The sequence below is a fragment of the Hemitrygon akajei genome, chromosome 24 (assembly GCF_048418815.1).
Source record: "Hemitrygon akajei chromosome 24, sHemAka1.3, whole genome shotgun sequence".
Classification (NCBI taxonomy): Eukaryota; Metazoa; Chordata; class Chondrichthyes; order Myliobatiformes; family Dasyatidae; genus Hemitrygon; species Hemitrygon akajei.
In genome coordinates, this window is record NC_133147.1 from 20,917,734 (window position 1) to 20,931,224 (window position 13,491).

At 44.0% G+C, this 13,491-nt stretch overlaps 1 protein-coding gene across 2 annotated transcripts; it reads right to left on the bottom strand.

Moving 5' to 3' along the window:
- Positions 1 to 493: 493 nt before the first annotated feature.
- On the bottom strand, positions 494 to 10,066 carry LOC140715938 (fatty acid-binding protein, brain-like). Of its 2 annotated transcripts, XM_073028515.1 has the most exons (5): positions 10,044 to 10,066; positions 9,522 to 9,737; positions 7,997 to 8,169; positions 2,159 to 2,260; positions 494 to 818 (listed from the first exon to the last, which is right to left on the bottom strand). In XM_073028515.1, the coding sequence occupies exons 2-5, from the start codon at positions 9,589 to 9,591 to the stop codon at positions 765 to 767; spliced, it is 399 nt and encodes a 132-aa protein (XP_072884616.1). In that variant the 5' UTR covers positions 9,592 to 9,737; positions 10,044 to 10,066; the 3' UTR covers positions 494 to 764. The 2 variants fall into 2 exon arrangements, with proteins under 2 accessions (XP_072884616.1, XP_072884614.1); XM_073028513.1 differs by lacking the exon at positions 10,044 to 10,066 and having other exon boundaries at positions 9,522 to 9,749.
- Positions 10,067 to 13,491: the final 3,425 nt, after the last annotated feature.

Genomic DNA, 13,491 nt, shown 5'->3' on the forward strand with positions numbered 1-13,491 from the left:
TTTTGTGTCTCCATATACTATTTGTAATGGTTAATGGGTACAATTTTTTGTCAACTGCCATGCAGCATATAAAATTAAAGTTAAAGTCTGTCCTGAGCCTTATAGGCTCATTAGGCCTGTGCTTATGCACAGGTTTCCGTGGCGTGAAGCGTCAAGCGACTGAGAGTACAAGACTCTCCCCCCGGATAGGACACCAGTCTATCGCAAAGTTAACCCTCAACATTTTGCCGGTATCCATTTTCAGCTGGAGCAATGTGTGGTTAAGTGTCTTGCTCAAGGACACAACATGCTGCCTCGGCTAGGGCTCGAACTCACGACCTTCAGATCGCTAAACCTTAACCACCTGGCCACGCGCCACATGCAGCATATAGCAATACAATAAAATAATTTGATTTCATAAATTATATAAAACCACTGTCCCAATTACTTATTGAGCTGCAACATAAATAAAAATACTTGAACTATAATCCAAACAAGTTCTTCAGTGGAACATGTTTTTAACGTGGGATATTTACTAAATTGAATGAACCAGAAAGAAGCCTTCAATTTTGAAAACATATTCTTTATTATTTGGTTGAAGGATAAGGACTACAAATGAGGGTAGAATATTCAGAAGCTGACAATTGTTCTTAAATATTGTAATGCAGCTGCAATGTTTTCAGGTCTTTCAAAAGAATTACAGATGAAAAGTACAATAACACCTTATGTTTCTCTCTGCGAAACAAATAACACAAACTGCTGCAAATAACTTAAAAATTGTATCTTCATGCTTCTCTTTCGTACGTTCGAACACTTACAACATCGTTAAAGGTAAGAGTCTAGAGGAAAAAGTATCAAATGACCTATTAAAATTAACGGATAGAAAAACCTTTCACAGTTTAAATCTAATTCCAAGCACAAGGTACATTTTAATTAGCTCCTTTATTGGAGAATGAAAAGCTCCTTTATACAGTATACTGCTAGTTACAGGAGTACATTAAAAAATCTCCCAGCATCTCACTTCATCCCTCCTTCCTCTTCACCTACCACCTTCCAGCTTGTACTCTTTTCCTCCTCCCACAGTCTTATTCTGGCTTCTACCCTCTTCCTTTCCAGCCCTGATGAAGGTTCTCTACTCGAAACATTGACTCTATATTCCTCTCCATAGATGCTGCATGACCTGCTGAGTTCCTCCAGCATTTTGTATGTGTTGCTCTGCATTTCCTGTTTTTATTAGTCGAGGCATTGAGTTCACAAGTCAGGAGGTTGTGTTGCAACTTTATAAAACTCTGGTTAGGCCACATCTGGAGTACTGCACACAGTTCTGGTCGCCCCACTAAAGGAAGGATGTTGAGGCTTTGGAGAGGGTGCAGAAGAGGTTTACCAGGATGCAGCCTGGTTTAGAGGGCATATGCTATCACGAGAGCCTGGTTAAGCTTAGGTTGTTTTCTCTGGAGCGGCAGAGGCTAGGGGAAGATGTGTTAAGGTTTATAAGATTATGAGAGGCATCGATAGAGCAGACAGGGAAAATCTGTTTCCCAGGGTTGAAATGTCTAATGCCAGAGAGCATGCATTGACTGTGAGAGGGGGTAGGTTCAAAGGGGAAGTGAGTTTTTTTATTTAGAGAGTGGTAGATACCTGGAATGCACTGCCTGGCATGCTGGTAGAGGGAAATTCATTAGAGGCTTTTAAGAGAAGTTTAGATAGGCACATGAATTGTGAGGTAGATGGAGGGATGTGGACATTGTAGGTAGGAGGGATCAGTGTTTGGGTGTTTCTGATTTGCTTTTTAGCTGGTACAGCACAACATTGTGGGCCAAATGGCCTATTCCTGTGCTGTTCTGTTCTATGTTCTACAGACTTTCTTGTGTATATAAAGTGACCGACACAGTTCTTAGAATAGATGAGCTAACAAGTTGACCCTCCCAGTGGTCCATATTGATCTCACTTCTTCTTTGCTCCACTGAGCAGAGAAGTAATCAAATTTACTCTGATGCTGAGCTAAAACGTATTACTGGGACAAGATTGGAAAAGCTTCAGTTTGATACCGTGAATCATTCCCAAAATCTGCACCCAGCTTTATTACCTCTGAATATACGCAATAACGTAACCTCTGAGCAATGTATCTATCTTAAAAGAGCTTTCAAAACAAAAGTGAGTCTTGATCTCCTCAACATACCAAAATGAGTTTTCCATCTTTGACTTCTCGGACAAGTGTTGTTTGCTTTCCGTCCCATTTCTGAGTCTGAGTCAGTTTTCTACCGTCAAATGTTACTACTGTCTGGAAGTACAACAGCCAGCATATTACTCCACAGCAGATCATAAATCGGATAAATATTCCACACACAAGGGTTCCCATACATGTTGCCCAATATAAATGATATGAGCTTTGCCCAGACCTCGTCCATATTTCATATGGAGACACATTGTTGTGTTAAATTCTGACTTTTGACCATTTTTCAAGTTGCTTTTTCAGTCGACTCTCATTTGTTTCAGATTTCTGCAGCTTTTTTAAAACGTTGACTGTGAACTGAATTAAACATAAAAGCACTATTCTCATCAGAAATTACTGCACAGCACCATGCAAAGTCTTAGGCACATATATATCGCTAGGGTGCCTAGACTGTATTTGTCAACGTGGGGTGCAGAGCGAGTTTGTAAATCTGGAAGGAAGAAAGGATGTTGGGAATGGTGAGGGTGCAGTGCCGCGGAACAGGTGGCAGAGAAGGAGTGCCAGGGGCAGGGGGTTGGAGCGGGTGCAGCCACACCCAGCCCTTAAACACCAGGGAAGGTCATTTGATTGCAAACAATTGGTTTGCCAACACAAACAATCAAACAAACAAACAATCTGCCAACACAGATGCCTTGTGCAGGAAGGCACAGAGTCGACTGTACTTCCTTAGAAGGTTGGCGTCATTCAATGTCTGCAGTGAGATGCTGAAGATGTTCTATAGGTCAGTTGTTGAGAGCGCCCTCTTCTTTGTGGTGGCGTGTTGGGGAGGAAGCATTAAGAAGAAGGACGCCTCACGTCTTAATAAGCTGGTAAGGAAGGCGGGCTCTGTCGTGGGCAAAGTACTGGAGAGTTTAACATCGGTAGCTGAGCGAAGGGCGCTGAGTAGGCTACGGTCAATTATGGAAAACCCTGAACATCCTCTACATAGCACCATCCAGAGACAGAGAAGCAGTTTCAGCGACAGGTTACTGTCGATGCAATGCTCCTCAGACAGGATGAAGAGGTCAATACTCCCCAATGCCATTAGGCTTTACAATTCAACTGCCAGGACTTAAGAACTTTTTTTTTTAAAGCTATTATTAATGCTTTTTGAGTTAGTGATTTAGATGCATATCATATTATTACTGAGTTAAGTATTGTATGTAATGAGTTTTTGCTACAACAAGTGTATGGGACATTGGAAAAAAATGTTGAATTTCCCCATGGGGATGAATAAAGTATCTATCTATCTATCTATCTATCTATCTATCTATCTATTGATCAACACAGAATGTCCCTCTGGTACAACCTGCTCCCTTCCCCTTTTCCCAACCATGATCCCCCTCTCCCTGCCCCCTTCCCACTCTCAGTCCACAATAGAGACCCATATCAGAATCAGGTATATCACGTATGTCATGAAATTTGTTTTTTTTTTGCAGCAGCAGCGGTACAGTGCAATACATAAAATTACGACAGCACTGTGCAAAAGTCTTAGGCACCCTAAATATATGTGCCTAAGACTTTTGCACAGTACTATACGTCAAGATATTATGATTTTGAGGATCTGTGCTTTATATTACCATTTCATAACAACCATTTATATTAGAACAACGTGTAAGAATGTGTGTGTGGGCACATTGCTAAAACTGAGCTGTACAGTAGATTTTGGCTGCTTTATGATCAGAGTTGCCAGCTGGTGGTGTAATGGCATCTGCACCAGACTTAGAGGCGAAGGGTCCTGGGTTCGATTCCAGCCGGCTCCTTGCACACTTCCCATCTGTGCTGGGTTGAGTGTCGAGCTAGCAACTTGGCCTCGTAAAAAAACAGACAAAACGCTAAAGAAATGGCAAGTTTGCCACCTGACGCGCTACAGGGCGCGGAGAGAAACAACAACTACAATGATCAGAGTAAACATTTTAGTGCCCATTTTAAAAGTCAAGAATGGTGCTGAGCCAGCGCAGGTTTGAAAAATGTAGTGTTTTTGTTTTGCGAGGGCTTTAAATACTTGTAAGCAGGTTATTAAAATTAAACAGCAGCAAGTTCAGTGTGATTTGCATTGAATACCCAAAGATACATGATTTGCAAAATAATACGCACATTTTCCCCGGTTTTACTCAATATCGACAACAGAACGACCATCGGGTTTCAATCAACCGTTTAGACTCTGCTGTGCTGCTTTGGGTCACATGTATCCAACTTGAAAAAGCAGGAGACAAATGTAAATGAGACCATGCACCATTAAAGGTTGTAAGGTCAAGCCTTTGGACCACAAGTTTTCAGTTTTCAAGGACACCACCTATGCTGCATCTCTAAAAACCTAAACATACAGTTGTAACTGTTGGATGTGCAGAGAATGGCGGCTAAAAATAACCTGCTCAGCCAAATAAATTATTTTTAATCTTCTTAGGACAGTTAAAACAGATGAGCTCTCAGTTCCCGGCAAACAGGAAGTCCCAGTCTTTGTTAGAAGAACAATGGGATTCAATCTCAATGACAAGAGTTTCTAGCCAAATTAACTTCTGAACAAAGTAATTACTGAATTAAAAGTAAATATTCTGTAACATAAACATGAAAAATATTATGCAAACTTACAGGAAAATGGTCAAGTAGAGTCAAAGTGTGAATTTATCACACAGCAGCTTTATTTCATTAGGAGTCTGAGGAGATTTGGTTTGTCATCTAAAGCACTCGAATATTTCTACCACGAATATATGTACCACGAAGACCGTTCTAACAGGCTGCATCACTGTCTGGTACGGGGAAACTACTGCACAGGATTGAAATAAGCTACAAAGAGTTGCAAACTTAGCTCCATCACGGGCACTAGCCTCCGTAGCACTGCAGGACATCTTCAAGAAGTGATGCCTCAGAAAGGTGGCATCCATCATTACGGACCCCCATCACCCAGGACGTGTACTCTTCTCATTGTTACCATCAGGGAGGAGGTACAGGAGCCTGAAGGCACACACTCAACGATTCAGGAACAGCTTCTTCCCCTCTGTCATCTGATTTCTAAACGGATATTGAACCCATGAATACTGCCTCACTACTTTTTAACTTCTGTTTTTCCACTACTTCATTAATTTATCTATTTAATATATATGTACTTACTGTAATTCAGATTTTTATTTTCTATATTTAGCATATACTGCATTGCACTGCTGTCACAAAGTTAACAAATGTCTCAACATATATTGAACCTGATTCTGATTATTCACAGCTGATAACATTTTTAGTGTATGCTTCCAGTAAAATTCTAATGATTGAGAGAGGACTGACAAGGGAATAATTAGTTGCATTAAGGTTTTACTACTGTGTTGGTTGGACATAATTGTAAAGTGGTTCCCAGTATTACAGCTGTCCGAGAACAACATGGCGAGAACACAGTCGATTCTGGAGCACAAGCCCTTGGCAGTACTGTCCCGTGTCCCGTGGGCATTCCTGACCCAGTACTCTTGGTGTTTCTTATTATTGTATGGAGTGAATTAAATTGGCTGAAGTCTGTGAAGGTTAGGATCTTCAGAGGCAGGGAAGGGTTACGCAGCCAACACATCAAACTAAAGAACAGAAAACATTTCGGCTTCATTTTTTTATAGTAATACTTTGGGTTCCACCATCAAAGTTGGAGATATTCATGGAACCTCCACCTTATGAAGATAGGTTGAGTGAGCTGGGGCTTTTCTATTTGGAATGAAGGAGGATGAGGGGTGACTTGATAGAGATGTACAAGGTGATAAGAGGTATCGATCAAGTCAACAGCCAGAGACATTTTTCCTACAACCAAGATGGCTAAAACATGGGGGCATCATTTTAAGGTGATTGGGTGGGGGGGGTGGGGGGTACAGGAGGGATGTCGGAGTTAAGTTTTTTTTAAACACAGACTGGTGGGTGCATAGAACGCCCTGACAGGGATGGTGGTGCAGGCAGATACATGGTATGAGTATTGATTTCTGCTTCCAGAAAAAAAATATTTTCCTCCCCTCTTCTTTTACTCACCACTCAGGCCTCTTACCTCTTCTCACCTGCCTATCACCTGCCCTCCACCCCCTTCCCCGGTGGTCCACTCTCCCCTCCCATCAGATTCCTCCCTCTCCAGCCCTTTATCTTCCCTACCCACCTGACTTCACCTATCTCCTTCTAGCTATCCCTCCTTCTCCTCCCCCCCCCCCCACCCCACCGTTTTATTCTGGCATCTTCCCCCTTCCTTTCCAGTCCTGATGAAGGGTCGCGGCCCGAGATGTCTGCTTTTTAATTCATTTTCATAGATGCTGCCTGGCCTGCTGAGTTCCTCCAGCATTTTGTGTGTGATGCTTTACATTTGGGTCATTTAAAAAATTCTTAGGTTGGCACATTGATGACAGAAAAATGAAGACATGTGTAGGAGGGAAGGGTTAGATCAATCTTATAGTAGGTTTTAAGATTGGCAGAACATTGTGGGCCAAAGGCTCTTTTCTGTGTTTGTTCTTTTAATTGTCAACCAACATTCAGAAATGTGAGTGGTAGAACCTCAAGCTTTTGATATCATTTGTTGGCTTTTTGTGTGCTTGGCTCTGGCAAAGTTGTGCTTAGCGATGCATGCAATCTTGTCTTTCATCCTGACTTGGTTGGAATTTTTTTAATATATAAACATACCTGGCACTGGGGGGAGATCTGATAGGGGTTTATAAGATTATGAGAGGCATAGATGGAGTAGACGGGGAGTATCGGTTTCCCAGGATAGAAATGTCTAATACTAGAGGGCATGCATTGAAGGTGAGAGGGGGTAAGTTCAAGAGGGATGAGGGGGTAGGTTCAAAGGGGATGTGGGGTTAAGTTTTTTACTCAGAGAGTGGTGGATGCCTGGAATGCGCTGCCTGGTCTGGTGGTAGAAGCAAATATGTTAGAGGCTTTTAAGAGATGTTTGGATAGGCACATGGATATAAAGAAGATGGAGGGATATGGACATAGAGTAGGTAGGAGGAATTAGTGTTTGGGTGTTTTTCATTTGCTTTTTAGCTGGTCTGGCACAACCTTGTGGGCTGAATGGCCTGTTCCTGTGCTGTACTCTAATATATTCTATGTTGTTTACTCCTGATGACTCCTCTACAAACCTTTAGGCAGTGTCTTTTAAATCTCAAAATTGCTCGTATACACTTATGTTCCCTGTTATGGGACCAAATTATATTTGCTTCAAACAAACTGCTCCTGCTTGCACCATAAAATAAAGACTCAGGGAGAATTTTTGCAGCCCGTGAATAGTGATCATAAATATGCAGTACTGTGCAAAAGTTTTAGGTGTGTATGTATCACAAAAAAAAACCAAATTTCATGACATATGTGAATGATGATAAACCTGGGTCTATATTGTGGACTGGGAGTTTGAAGGGGGCAGGGAGAGGGGATTTGTGGTTGGGAAAAGGGGGAAGGGAGTGGGGAGGGAACAGGAAGCACCAGAGAGACATTCTGTGATGATCAATAAACCATTTGTTTGGAATCAATTGCCCTTGCCTGGTGTCTCAGGGCTGGGTGTGTCTACACCCACTCCACCTGCCCCCTACTTCTCCCAACCTGACACACCGTCTCTGCCAGCTGTCTCACACCCCACCCGCGGTGCTCCACCCTCACCATTCCCAGCATCCTTTACTCCTGGCAGATTAACAAAATCACTCTCCGCTTCACGTTGACAAATACAGTACTATGCAAAAGTCTTAGGCACCCTAGCTACATATATGTGACTAAGACTTTGGCACAGTGCTATATATTGCTGACTTTTTAAACGTCATATGGTGACTAGGGAATTGGTAGTACACCCTCCTAATACCTTACTTTGCATTTCCTGTTATCAGAAGTATGCTCGTCGAATGGCTTGCCAAGAACAAAAGTAATTTCTGTGCTTCTGAAGGTGCTAAGGTTTTGCAGAGTAATCTTATCCTGATCCATTTTGATGACCAAGGTGGGCTTATTGACGTTGCCCAACTGTCGTGCAGTAAAGTCCATTCCTGAGTTGGGAAGCAGAAAAACTTCAGAGATCTACCTTGTGCAAACCGGAACTGCAGCATTGTACAATACTGAAGACCTCAATAATAAACACAAGAGGGCTTCCTCTAAATTAATAAGCACTAGGTAGGTAATTCTATTAGAATTATAACTGAGCACTTATTTATATTATATCAAATAAAATATTTTATATAAGCCAAGGTTGTTTAATGGTTAGCGCGACATTATTACAGTTCCGGAGTTCAGAGTTCATTTCTGGCGCCGTTCTATGAGTCTTTGTTCGTCCTCCCTGTGGAATGCGTGGGTTTTCCCCAGCCACTCTGGTTTGCTCCCAGAGTACAAACAGGAATCGAGTAAGTTAATTGGTCATTGTAAATGGTCCCATGATTAGGTTAGCGGTAATCGGGGTTGTGGGGGTGGCTTGGGCGAATGGCCAGAAGGGCCTACTCTGCACGCTATCTCGATAAATAAATAAATAAAGTAAGATAAATAAAATGTGTTAATTATTTAGGTTTAAAAACACTCCAAAGCCCCAAGCCCCCCTCCAAAAACACAGTTAAATGGAATGACAAAGCAGTAAGTTCTCTCAATATAGAATTATTACACTCATACACTAAATTCTTATTATCCACAAACATTTTGCCACCAGATCTGTATACTGGTGATAGTTGGCCTATTGACCAATTGGGAATATTAGCACATGGAGGGCATTTCTCCGGAGCCCTCTTATGATGCCAGTCTGCTTGCCATTGGATCGCCTGGATGTGTTAGCAGGTGGAGAAATATCACCAGCCGCAGCCTTGATCAAGATGGGAAACACTGGAATCAGGTACATAGATTTGAAGTTAGGGTCAGGAAAAGGGGGAGGTCCAGAGTGTGGGTTTAATGTCCGGCCGCTGTCAGAGGTCACAGCTGGGACGGTGGGTGTGGTTGTACAAGGTTCCTCCCAAGTGGTTGTACCGTTAAGCTAGTTTTTAACCAGCTGAAACATACAAAGATGTTGTTTGAATGAAGATGTCAGATGACATCCTTAAAATCATTGTCAGCGGGCTTCGTGGTATGGGCGGGAAGCATGCGTCTCCATTGCCCGCGAATACCGAGGCCCTGGCCTGATTCAGTGAGAGTACCGTTGTCGCCATGGTGCCCAGAGAGGATGCATGGTCCGCCCCACTGCCGGTGTGAAGGGCCGTGGGTCACCGGGGAGGAGGCCGGGTCGGGCTCCGGAGAGGAGCCGCTGCCACGGGACAGGCCACTCGACCTGTTGAGGTGAGCGCTTCTGCTCGTTATTTCCCCGAGCTCGATTCGGTTTCTGCCCGGTGGTGTGTGGACGGCTGGAGGTCGCGGCGCCACTCACCCAGCTCCCTCATGTAATTGTCGTAGTTGTCGCTGTCCACCAGGCGCCAGGTGCCCACGAACGCCTCCATTGTGGCCTCACGCTGGGGCGGGCAGCCGCGCCGACTTCCAGCAGCGCACAGAGCGAGGTCAGCAGCCTTGCCCTACTCCCACTCCGACTCAACCTCCCTCCGCACCTCTCCCTCTTCTCCCTCTGCGCACCTCTCCTTCTGCTCACCTCTCCCTCTTCTCCCTCTGCTCACCTCTCCCTCTTCTCCCTCTGCTCACCTCTCCCTCTTCTCCCTCTGCTCACCTCTCCCTCTTCTCCCTCTGCTCACCTCTCCCTCTGCTCACCTCTCCCTCTGCTCCTTTCCCTCTGCTCACCTCTCCCTCTGCTCCTTTCCCTCTGCTCACCTCTCCCTCTGCTCCTTTCCCTCTGCTCACCTCTCCCTCTGCTCCTTTCCCTCTGCTCACCTCTCCCTCTGCTCACCTCTCCCTCTGCTCACCTCTCCCTCTTCTCCCTCTGTGCACCTCTCCTGCTCACCTCTCCCTCTGCTCCCTCTGCTCACCTCTCCCTCTGCTCCCTCTGCTCACCTCTCCCTCTGCTCCCTCTGCTCACCTCTCCCTCTTCTCCCTCTGCGCACCTCTCCCCTCTTCTCCACCTCCCCTCTTCTCCACCTCCCCTCTTCTCCACCTCCCCTCTTCTCCACCTCCCCTCTTCTCCACCTCTCCCCCTTCTCCCCGCTCCCGTGGACCCACATCTACGGGTCTCTCCGTCTGAACCAACCTCCCGCTCCTAGCACCATCTCACAGAATTTTTTCCCTCACTTTGTCCACCCTCCTCCCCATGCTCAGTCCTCCTTGCTTATTGTCTTCCTGGAAGATCAAAATCAGAATCGGGTTTAATATCACCGGCATATGTTGTAAAATTTGTTTAACTTTGCGGCAGCTGTACAATGCAATACATAATATAGGGGAAAAACTGAATCAATCTACCTCTCTCTCTCTCTCTATCCCTCCCCACTCCCTATCTGTCTCTCTATATCTATAAAAATTAAATAAGTAGTGCAAAAATAGAAATTTAAATAAGTAGTGAAGAAGTGTTCATGGGTTTATTATCCATTCAGAAATGGGATGGCAGAGGGGAAGAAGCTGTTCCTGAATTGAGTTTGTGCCTTCAGGCTTCTGTACCTCCTCCCTGATGGTAGCACTGAGAAGAGGCATGTCCTGGGAGGTGAGGGTCCTTAATAATGGACACCATCTTTCTGAGGCACTGCTCCTTGTAGATGCCCTGGATACTACAGAGGTTAGGGCCCACAATGGAGCTGACTAATTTTACAACTCTGCAGATTGCTTCGATCTTATACAGTAGCCCCCCCCCCAACCCCCTATCAGATGGTGATGCAGCCAGTTAGAATGCTCTCCAACAGAACATCTGTAGAAATTTGAAGATCTTTAGAAACTGTGTATTAAATGGATTTTTTTGTAAGTCCTGTCTCTAACTTTCCAATATAAATGCTCACTTTTCTTTTATTCCTATCTATCTCACGCATTATCCATTTTCTCTATATCATTCAACTATAAAGGCACAGATTTAAAACTCATCTTTGACAGATAACATTCAAGCATTTGACTGAAAAGAATATATTTTGCTGCATTTTTATGTAATGTATTGGGAATCAAAGTTCAAAGTAAATTTATTATCAAAGTACATTTATGTCACCATACACAACCCTGAGATTCATTTTCTTGCGAGCATTCTCAGTAAATCCAAGAACCATAATAGAATCAATGAAAGACCACATCCAACTGGACAGACAAACAACCAATGTGCAAAAGACAACAAGTTGTGCAAATAGAAAAGAAGAAAACATAATAATAAATAAACAATAAATGTCGACAACATGAGATGGAGATTCCTCGAAAGTGAGTCCACTGGTTGTGGGAACAGTTCAGCGATGGGGCGAGTGAAATTGGCCCCACTGGTTCAAGAGCCTGATTGTTGAGGGGTTTTAACTGTTCCTGAACCTGCTGGTGTGGGTCCTGAGGCTCCTATGTCACCTCCTTCACACCCAGTGCATGACCTGGGTGTTGGTTGTCCCTGATGATGGATGCTGCTTTCCTGCAACAGCGTTCTGTGCGGATGTGCTCAGTGGTGGGGAGGGCCTTACCCGTGATGGACTGGGCTGTATCCACTACTTTTTGTCGGATTTTCCATTCAAGAGCATTGGTATTTCCATACCAGGCTGTGATGCAACCTGTCAATTTACTCTCCACCACACATTAAAAAAGTTTATCGAAGTTTTATACGTCATGATGAATCTTCTAAGGAAGTAGAACCGCTGCCGTGGTTTCTTCATAATTGTACTTGCATGCTGGGTCCAGCACGGGTCCTTTCAAATGTTAACATCAAGGAATTTAAATTTGCTGATCCTCTCCACCTCTTATACCCCGATGAAGACTGGCTCATGGACCTCTTCTTTTTCTCCTGAAGTCAATAATCAGCTCCTTGGTTTTGCTGACATTGAGTGAGAGGTTGTTGTGGCACTGCTCAGCCAGGCTTTCAATCTCCCTCCTATATGCTGATTCATCACCGCCTTTGATTCGGCCAAACTTAAATATGGCATGGGATCTGTGCTCAGTCACAAGTGTAAAGCAAGTAGAGTAGGAGGCTAACCCACACAGCCTTGTGATGCATCTATGCTGATGGAAAATTTGGAGATGATGATACAGATCCAAACTGACTGGGTTCTGCGAGTATGGAAATCGAGAACCCAGTTGCACAGAGAAGTACTGAGGCTTAGGACTTCGTAAACACAAAGTACACTGCAGATGCTGTGGTCAAATCAACACGTACAAACAAGCTGGATTAACTCAGCAGGTCGGGCAGCATCCGTTGAAAGGAGCAGTCAACGTTTTGGGCCGAGCCCCTTCGGCTTAGGACTTGATTAGTTTTGAGGGGATGATGATATTGAATGCCGAGTTGTAGTCGATAAAGAGCATCCTGATGTATGCATCTTTGCTGTCCAGATGTTCCAGGGTTGAGTGAAGAGCCACTGAAATGGCACCTGCTGTGGACCTGTTGTGACAGTAGGCAAATTGGAGCAGATCCAAGTTGCTTCTCAGACAGGAGTTGATATGTTTCACCACCAGCATCTCAAATTACCTCATCACCCCAGTGGCTGTAAGTGCTGCTCATGCAATTCAGTGTTCAACAGACAATCAGAGCATCTGTATCTCATATTGGGTACATTGTCGTTTTGCTTCTTGCTTTTGATTTGCTATGAAAGCAAGCACATCAAGATACATTAATAACCAGTCTTTGATTGGACAGATTTACCTTAATGCTACTAATGGTATTTGCAAACTTCTCTTAATGTACGTGTCAATATCTACAGGTACAGGATGTAACACTGTGCAAATTGTTCTTAAGACACCAATTGACACTTACAATTATTGTAGACAGTGTGTATTACTCATTTGTAATACTTGGGCTACTTTCCCTGTCTTCTAGATGTAACGCCCTGGATAAGGTTCCTACTGCTATGCTGTGAGCTGTTTTTATTTTAGCAGTTTTCTATAAAAGCAGTGCGTCCTGCTAATAAGAGTGTTTTGGCTTCGGCTAAAGATAAAGGAGCCACGATGTCCCAACTTAAGATGTGGGGTCAGCTAATCATGGTTGTCTTGGTACACGGCGTAACTTTCTGCCCAGTGGAACATCCGAGAGAGCTGAGTGGGAGCAGGGTTTTGAAGAACAGTAGTTTGATTTGCGGATCTCTCGGCGGGAGCTGCGGAGCAGGGCACAGGGGAAGATGCTGCAGAATGCTTTTCAATGGAGAGTTCCCATTGTAAGAAGTGCTCTGCGCAGATGACTGGCTCCTGAGAAAGCCAATTCATTTGATATTACCTTTGAGGGAAATTCGGACTGTGGCGGGTGCCTTCACCCAGACAGTGGGTTCAACGCATGAGTAAAACGATACTTCTCCAGAAAT

Excerpts from the sequence above, each read along its gene's own strand:
- LOC140715938 (XM_073028515.1), bottom strand. The coding sequence starts at position 9,591 with ATGGAGGCGTTCGTGGGCACCTGGCGCCTGGTGGACAGCGACAACTAC. Across the intron at positions 8,170-9,521 it reads CAATTACATGAGGGAGCTGG|GAATGGACTTTACTGCACGA; the intron begins GTGAGTGGCGCC and ends TTCCCAACTCAG. Across the intron at positions 2,261-7,996 it reads CTGATAACAGGAAATGCAAA|ACAGTAGTAACATTTGACGG; the intron begins GTAAGGTATTAG and ends TTGTACTTCCAG.